An 8916-nucleotide genomic window follows, 5' to 3' on the forward strand; every position below is an offset into this window, starting at 1 on the left:
CAAAGCCTTTCAGACCCAAGAGCTAAACCCAGAAAAAAGTCCCCTGAGTCAGCTGCTACTGAAACTAAGTACTCAGCCGGACCCTGACCAGCCCCAGACCAACACAGCCGTCCAAACACCAATCCGAGTGAACCAAATCATTAAAAAATGCAAAGAAACCTACCTGGAACATTGGAACAAAATAACTGAAAGCCAAAGCAGATTAGAATGTTACCGGGCCCTAAAAAGAGAATATAAACTGGCAGACTACCTCACGACAATCAGGGACACAAAACAGAGACAGACCCTCACCAGGTACAGACTAAGCAACCACCAACTGGAAATTGAAAAAGGCAGATACAAGAAATCCTGGCAGCCTAGAGAGAATAGAATATGCGACCAATGTCTGGCCGGCGAGGTTGAAACAGAGATGCATTTCCTCCTAAAATGCGAAAAATTCAACACATCAAGAAACATATTATTCAACAAGCTAAGCCAAACAACCCCAGATTTCAAGGAATTGGATGACCTGTCAAAATTGAGATTAGTCCTAGGAGAAGGAGACAGACCATACCTTGGGGCCAAATATGTAACAACATGTCACAATCTGAGGACTGTATAAAAATTAAGACTGTTTAAAATTAATATTGAGCGTACCAAATGAAGTACAAAGACTGTTTAAAATTAATATTGTTTAAAAGTAATATTGTATGTAACCAACAAATGTCAAATCGATTGACACCTACAGAATGTTGGAAAACTGTACCTTTTTGCTATGTAAGCTTCGGCAATATGGTTCTCTGTAAACTTTCATGCCAATAAAGCATTTGAATTGAATTGAATTGAATTGAATTGATTGGGAGTGAGAGAGAGAGAAATTGGGTGTGTCAGAGAGAGAGATTGGGAGTGTGTCAGAGAGAGAGACTGGGAGTGAGCGAGAGAGAGATTGGGAGTGTGAGAGACAGAGAGATTGGGAGTTTGAGAGAGAGAGATTGGGAGTGTGAGAGAGAGAGACTGGGAGTGAGAGAGAGAGATTGGGAATGTGAGAGATAGAGAGATTGGGAGTGAGAGAGAGAGTTTGGGAGTGTGAGAGAGAGAGATTGGGATTGTGAGAGAGAGTGAGTTTGGGAGTTTGAGAGAGAGAGATTGGTAGTGTGAGAGAGAGAGATTGGCTGTGAGTGAGAGAGAGATTGGGAGTGTGAGAGAGAGAGATTGGGAGTGTCAGTGAGCGAGATTGGGAGTGTGAGAGAGAGAGAGACTGTGCCGCCACGGCCGGTGACCTGATGGATATGGGTCGGGCTCTGCGGCGGGGCTGTTGACGTCGCGCGGAAGTTCTGTGTGCGGCAGCTGCCGGCACGGCTCGCTGCGGCCGGTGACCTGGTGGCTTTGGGTCGGGCTCTCGGGCGGGGCTGTTGATGCCGTGGGGAGGTTTTGTGCATGGCAGCTCCCGGCATGGCCCACCACGGCCGGTGACCTGGTGGCTTTGGGTCGGGCTCTGGGGCGGGGCTGTTTACGCCGCGGGGAAGTTTTGTGCGCTGCGGCTCCCGGCACGGCCTGCAACTCAAGACCCAGGCATCCCGGGCTGCTAGGCCGCACCCGGCACCGGCACAGCCGCTCGAAATGGCTGTGAAAGTAGGCGAGCCTCCGGGCAAAGGGTAGGGGATCATTTCATTTCCTACTATTGGTAAATACAATTTAAAACTCAAATAAATTGTTACTTTCCTTAGTTCCCTAACACACAGAAAGTATGGGGAAAAAATCGTGAACAATCAAGATGGCGGCCACTCACCTCGGTTCAGAGTGATAGGGCCCGCCCACACACACATCGATTGGTCAACCGTCAGGTCACTGAATGGTAGGATTGGTCAATCGTCAAGTCACTCAACACTCAACTGTAGGATGGCCCGCCCGCACGCGCAAAGAACCCGCCCCCGTGACGCAGCGATTGGTCAACCATCAGTCAACTGTCAGGTCGCTCGACCCCATGATTGGTCAACGTTCACGTCACTCAATGCTAATGAGCAAATGAGCGGAACTTTTCCCATTTCATGAGCGGAATTTTGAAAGTTTTTCGGATAACGTGGGCACGATTTTTGTCTGATGGAAAAGTAAATACACCTATGACTGGTCCGTAATCGTAAGTTTTCTTTTGATGTGACGCGCGTATACGTACGCTGTATAACTTTCGAACGTATAGAGAACGGACAGACAGAAGAGGTCTATTATATGTAGGCCTTATATTCTGGACTTATTATATGCAGATAGCACCCTCTGGTGGTAGTTATTGGATAACAGTGTTAGTATATAGAAGTATGTTATTTGACCTTCCTGTTTGACCCGGAATTAATATTCCGGGGTATGTTTTTGCTGAGTTATCACAGAATCACAGAAACCCCACAGTGCAGATAGAGGCCATTTTGGCCCATCAAGCCTGCACCGACACATATCCCACCCGATCCCCGTAACCACTACACCAACATATATCCCACCCTATCCCCGTAACCCCATGTATTTAATCCCCCTAACACGAAGGGTCAATTTATCATAGCCAATCAACCTAACCCACACATCTTTGGACTGTGGGAGGAAACCGGAGCACCCAGAGAAAACCAACGCAAACACGGGGAGAATGTGCAAACTCCACACAGACAGTCACCCGAGGCTGGATTCGAACCCGGGTCCCTGTCACTGTGAGGCAACAGTGCTAACCACTATGCCACCATGCCACTGTTATGAAGAAAGACACATGAGGCATTCTCAATCCTGTCGCATCCCTTCTTATACGCTAGTCAAGATGCAATGTCTGTTAGTATCCTTGTTTAGTAACATGATAACAACCTTGTCAGTGTAGTATTTTGACAATACTTTGTCTATAAGAAGTTATTAGCTGTTAGCTACCGAGGCTAGCTTCAGTGCTATTTAGTTATGCAATTAGTTTATTCTGTTGTCATAAATATGTTTATATCTTACTTGCTGGGGGAGCCCGGTGGTGCCGAGGCTTTTTTGAGGGCATGTTGTTGTTGGAAGAGAGAGAGGGAGCGACTGGGGGGAAGAGAGAGAGGGAGCGACTGGGGAGAAAGAGAGAGAGGGAGCGACTGGGGGGAAGAGAGAGAGGGAGCGACTGGGGGGAAGAGAGAGAGGGAGCGAATGGGGGGAAGAGAGAGAGGAGGCGACTGGGGGAAGAGAGAGAGGGAGCGACTGGGGGGAAAGAGAGAGAAGGAGCGACTGGGGGGTAAGAGAGAGAGGGAATGACTGGGGGGAAGAGAGAGGGGGAGCGACTGGGGGGAAGCGAGAGAGGGAGTGACTGGGAGGAAGAGAGAGGGAGCGACTGGGGGGAAGAGAGAGAGGGAGCAACTGGGGGTAAGAGAGAGAGGAAGCGACTGGGGGAAGAGAGAGAGGGAGCGACTGGGGGGAAGAGAGAGTGGGAGTGACTGGGGGGAAGAGAGAGAGGGAGCGACTGGGGGGAAGAGAGAGAGGGAGCGACTGGGGGGAAGAGAGAGAGGGAGCGACAGGGGGAAGAGAGAGAGGGAGCGACTGGGGGGAAGAGAGAGAGGGAGCGACTGGGGGGAAGAGAGAGAGGGAGCAACAGGGGGGAAGAGAGAGAGGGAGCGACTGGGGAGAAAGAGAGAGAGGGAGCAACTGGGGGAAGAGAGAGAGAGGGAGCGACTGGGGGGAAGAGAGAGAGGGAGCAACTGGGGGGAAGAGAGAGAGGAAGCGACTGGGGGGGAATAGAGATAGGGAGCGACTGGGGGGAAGAGAGAAAGGGAGCGACTGGGGGGAAAGAGAGAGAGGGAGTGACTGTGGGGAAGAGAGAGAGCAACTGGGGGAAGAGAGAGGGGAGCGACTGGGGGGAAGAGAGAGAGGGAGCGACTGGGGGGAAGAGAGTGAGGGAGCGACTGGGGGGAAAAGAGAGAGGGAGTGACTGGGGGGAACAGAGAGAGGGAGCGACTGTGGGGAAGAGAGAGAGGGAGAGCCTGGGAGTGACAGAGAGAGAGAGAGACAGGGAGTGAGAGAGAGAGAGAGAGACTGGGAGTGAGAGAGAGAGAGACTGGCAGTGTGTCAGAGAGAGATAGAGAGTGTGAGTGTGAGAGAGAGAGAGAGATTGGGAGTGTGTGAGAAAGAGAGAGATAGAGAGTGTGAGTGTGAGAGAGAGAGAGTGGGAGTGTGTGAGAGAGAGCGAGTGGGAGTGTCTGAGAGAGAGTGGGGGTATGTGAGAGAGAGAGAGAGTGGGATTGTGTGAGAGGGAGAGAGAGAGAGTGGGAGTGTGTGAGAGAGAGACAGACTGGGAGTGTGAGAGAGAGAGAGAGAGAGAGAGTGGGAGTGTGTGAGAGCGAGAGAGAGTGGGAGTGTGTGAGCGAGAGAGAGATTGGGAGTGTGAGAGAGAGATTGGGAGTGTGAGAGAGAGATTGGGAGTGTGAGAGAGAGAGATTGGGAGTGTGAGAGAGAGAGATTGGGAGTGTGAGAGAGAGAGAGGCTGGGAGTGTGTGAGAGAGAGATTGGGAGTGTGAGAGAGAGAGAGAGATTGGGAGTGTGAGAGAGAGAGTCGGGAGTGTGTGAGAGAGAGAGACTGGGAGTGAGAGAGAGAGAGATTGGGAGTGTGAGAGAGACAGAGATTGTGAGTGAGAGAGAGAAATTGGGAGTGCGAGAGAGTGAGAGATTGGGAGTGTGAGAGAGAGAGAGACTGGGAGTGTGAGAGAGAGAGAGACTGGGAGTGAGAGAGAGAGAGAGATTGGGAGTTTGAGAGAGAGAGATTGGGAGTGTGAGAGAGAGATTGGTAGAGAGAGAGAGAGAAATTGGGAGTGTGAGAGAGAGAGACTGGGAGTGAGAGAGAGAGAGATTTGGAGTGTGCGAGAGAGAGATTGGGAGTGTGAGAGAGAGAGAGTCTGGGAGTGTGAGAGAGAGAGAGACTGGGAGTGAGAGAGAGAGAGAGACTGGGAGTGAGAGAGAGAGAGATTGGGTTAGATGTCACACCAGCCATCGCAAATCGGAACAACCTTGATCGTGAAACAAATAAAAGCGGTAGGGAGGTAGTGCAACTCTGCCGAGCCTTAGGCCTGTACATAGTTAACGGTAGGTTCAGAGGGGACTCCCTAGGGAGACTCACATACTCCTCAACTCTTGGGTCTAGTGTGGTGGACTATACAATCACTGACCTGGACCCCTGCGATATCAACTCATTCACTGTCAGGCAGCAATCCCCCCTCTCAGACCATAACCAAATAAATATGTACCTTAAACTTTCTGCCCAAACTACAGACACAAAAAAAAAACCCAGTAAGCTCCATAAAATAAACCAGACATGCAGATGGGCCCCAGACAGTGGAGAAAAATTCATCACAGCACTAAAGTCACCTGATCTCACAAGCAAAATATCAAAATTTAAAGAAAACCCATACGAGTTCACCAGAGATGGTGTAAACATGGCCATAGAGGATATAAATATGATCTTCCATGAGGCAGCTGTAAAAGCCGACCTTGTGAAACAGAAGAGGAAGCGTCACAAAAGACAAAATAAAAAATAAGAAATGGTTTGACCACGAATGCAAAAATGCCAGAAAAGACCTGAGAAAAATATCAAACCAAAAGCATCGCCAACCAAACAATCCGGACCTACGTACTAGATACAATGAAACCCTCAAAAGATATAAACACACCATTAGGAACAATACACAAAACTATACCCACAAAATACTCGAAGAAATTGAAAACTCCACCAATCCAAAACAATTCTGGGAAATGTGGTATAACCTGAGTACAACACAATTGCAAGCATTACCAATCCAAGATGGCGACATCTGGAGAACACATTTTGAAAACCTCTACAAAGACATCCCAATAAACGAAACAAACCCAAGTCAACATCAGGTCACAGAAAAACTCCACACATTAGAAGCAACAATTAAAGACAACCAAAACCCTCTAGACTCCCCAATCACATGGAAAGAACTGGCCACAAAAACAAAATCTCTCCACCTAAAGAAAGCATGTGGCCCAGACAACATCAAAAATGAAATGCTCAAGTTCAGCAATATGGAGATGCAGGGTGCGGTACTCAAATTATTCAACATCATATTACGTTCAGGCTGTTTTCCCAATATCTGGTGCCAAGGACTAATCTCCCCCATATATAGAAGTGGAAACAAATCAGACCCAAATAACTACCGCGGCATCTGTGTCAACAGTTGTCTAGGGAAATTATTCTGCAGTATTCTAAATAGTAGATTACTTGATTTTCTTAACAAACATAATATCTGTTCTGCCCTCGCAACGCGCTTCTATGCAGAGCTAGACAGATAGCGAACAACTCGATATCTTCCAATAAAATCACAAGGCTTGACTTTTCTTGTAACGCTTTACTGAACGATTCTAATTGTAAAACTGAAATACAACACAGAAATGGAAGCACACATTAGTATACAGGCGCATAACTGATATGTATACACAGATTTAGGTACGCCTGAGCAACACAGTACATTTAGTAAACTGGGAGGCATTCTCTTTAAATTAGCCCTGTACATAGTGTATGAAAATACAGCTACTAGTTAATCAGCTAGGCAGAGAAAAGTTACAACTAAACATTTTCTACAACATACAGTGCACATTAATCATCCATAGCATTCTAAAATACTTACAGACAAACAATTTCCAAGACTCAAGCATGGGGACAATACAACTGCCCAGAGCCTGCGCTGCTGTAGGAGCACCGTGGTGTAGGTCTGTGTCCCAGCGAGGGCTCCACGAGGACTACGTAGCAGTCCTGTGGGGAGCGTGATGACCTCATCACGCTCGGTAGCGTTGTCCGCGCTTGGGGCATCACGTGATGCGCGTGGTCGCGTTTCTGGCCGTGGAGGCCGAAGTCGGGAGCGGGAGCTGGAGGCCAGGCTGAGCCGATGCTTGCCGCGGGAGCGGAAGATCGCGTCGCTCCCGGCGGCTGGTAGATGCGGCCAAAGACGCTAGGCCGGGCTGTGCCGGCAGCCTTTCTGGAAGGCCGAGTCGGGCCGGCAGCCGCCTCACGCACGTCACGTCGTACGTGCCGTGACGTCAGCACGCTACGTTGTACGTGACGTGACGTCAGCACGCTAAGGCGCGTCTTAAAGGGGCAATGGCCCTAAAAGGTAAGTTAAAGGGGCAACGGCCCCAACAGGTAGGTTATACATATATAAGTAAGTTAAATACATACAGTGAGGTTAAGTTAGAGGGAGAGGCAGCACACTCCCCGCTTGGTACAATTCCATTGTACCACTACAGATACAAAATAAACCTGAAGAAAACGTCCTTTGGCTGCAACATACTCAGAGTTCGTTCTCTAGGTTACTTCAGAAAGGAGGATCTCTGAGACTGGCCTCAGAAACACTTTGATAGGCCCCTCCTTGACAATCTTCACCTCCACCTTGCGGACCCTCTTGTCCCTGGTCGGCAGAGTTTTGACAACCAGGCCCACTGGCCATTCATTTCTGCGTGCTTGGCTATCTTTCAGCAAGACAACGTCTCTCACTTTGACGTTTGGCTTGTCTTCTGTCCATTTCCTACGGCTCTGTAGGGTGGACAAATACTCTCCTCTTTGCTTGGGGAATGTCTGTCCCTCTTCAAGACATTTGAATTCCTCCTTGAAGACCTCATGCTGGACAGAGCGAATGATCACACCTTTGGCTTGTGATGGCTCACTTGTGCTGGATACTTCTTTAGAACATTTCCATCCTTTGCGTTCTATGTTGTCCGAATTCCCCTTGAAGGATGCTGCTACATGAATGAGTCGGGCTGTGGTTCGGCAGAGTGTTCTCCAGCTTGAGAATCGCTCGAAGCTTTGTGAGCCCAACTGAGATTCTGAGGCTTTGGTGACCAGGGTCGTAACTTCAGGCCGAATCTCGGTATCAGCTTCAGGCTCCACAAGGGTGAAGGGATTGGACTCAGGAGTCTCCTCTGTGTTGACATTAGACAGGAAAGAGGGGCCCGAGAACCAACTGCTTTGCTGTAGGTGTGCTGCTGGTATAGACCTGGTAGCATGGTCTGCAGGGTTCAGGTCCGTGGGGACATAGCACCACTGGTCAGGGTGAGTGGATCGTCTGATACGAGTCACCCAGTTGGAAACATACACGTAAAACCTTCTTGTGGAGTTGTGGATGTAACCAAGTACAATCTTGCTGTCCGTGAAGAACTTGACGGCGCCCACATCGATGTCAATCTTGTCTCTGATCAACTGTAGGTTCCATTTTGCTTCTTTTTCAGGGAGGAGTGGAGCATCCCACTCACTCTGATCCGATGAGAGTTCCCGTACAAATGCTTTTCCTTGCATTGTTATGGGAGCTACGAACCCCAAAGGGTCGTACAAACTGTTGACTGTGGACAGGATGTCTCTCCGTGTGAATGGCCTTTCTTCACGGGACACCAGGAATGTGACGCTGTCTGTTTCCAGGTTCCAGGAGAGCCCCAGGCTCCGTTGAAGGGGGGGAGGATCCACTCCAAGGTGCAAATCCTTCAGATCCTTGGCACGGTCCTCTGCAGGGAAGGCTTCCATCACCTGTCCACTGTTCGATGCTACCTTGTGTAGTCTCAGGTTGGGCTCTTTCCATGACCAACAACTTTCAGGACGGCCATCTAACTCCAGAAGGCCCGAACTCAACAACTCTCGGCGGATAAGGCACCCAGCGAGGTCCTGTGTACCCTGTGGCTCGGGTGAGGACTGCTTGGCTGGATTGGCCGAGTGCTGTGGAGGTCTCTGTAGGTAAGTCTTGCTTGTTTCTTCTCCTTTAAGCTCAGTGTCTCCAAAAACAGGCTGTTTGCTACTGTGTTGAGTAGCTGGTTCTGCGTTGAGATAGTTGGATGTTTCCTTGGAGAACAATTTGGAGTGTTGTTGGACACACTCACTTGTACGTTGCACTGGACTGAGGGGCTGTCCCAGAACATATGTTTCCTGGCTGGGCTCCCCGCCTTCGTTCT

The 8916-nt window shown here is 49.4% G+C and overlaps 1 protein-coding gene across 1 annotated transcript; it reads right to left on the reverse strand.

The window, feature by feature from the left end:
- Window positions 1-6243: 6243 nt before the first annotated feature.
- Window positions 6244-8566, reverse strand: LOC147119909 (uncharacterized). The gene is made up of 2 exons (XM_085983794.1): window positions 6612-8566; window positions 6244-6357 (listed from the first exon to the last, which is right to left on the reverse strand). The coding sequence occupies exon 1, from the start codon at window positions 8492-8494 to the stop codon at window positions 7286-7288; it is 1209 nt and encodes a 402-aa protein (XP_085839920.1). The 5' UTR covers window positions 8495-8566; the 3' UTR covers window positions 6244-6357; window positions 6612-7285.
- Between the last annotated feature and the right edge of the window lie 350 nt (window positions 8567-8916).

This window comes from Somniosus microcephalus, chromosome 4 (genome assembly GCF_052327205.1).
Source record: "Somniosus microcephalus isolate GS21.2 chromosome 4, FLI_Smic_1.0, whole genome shotgun sequence".
In the NCBI taxonomy this organism is placed as follows: domain Eukaryota; kingdom Metazoa; phylum Chordata; class Chondrichthyes; order Squaliformes; family Somniosidae; genus Somniosus; species Somniosus microcephalus.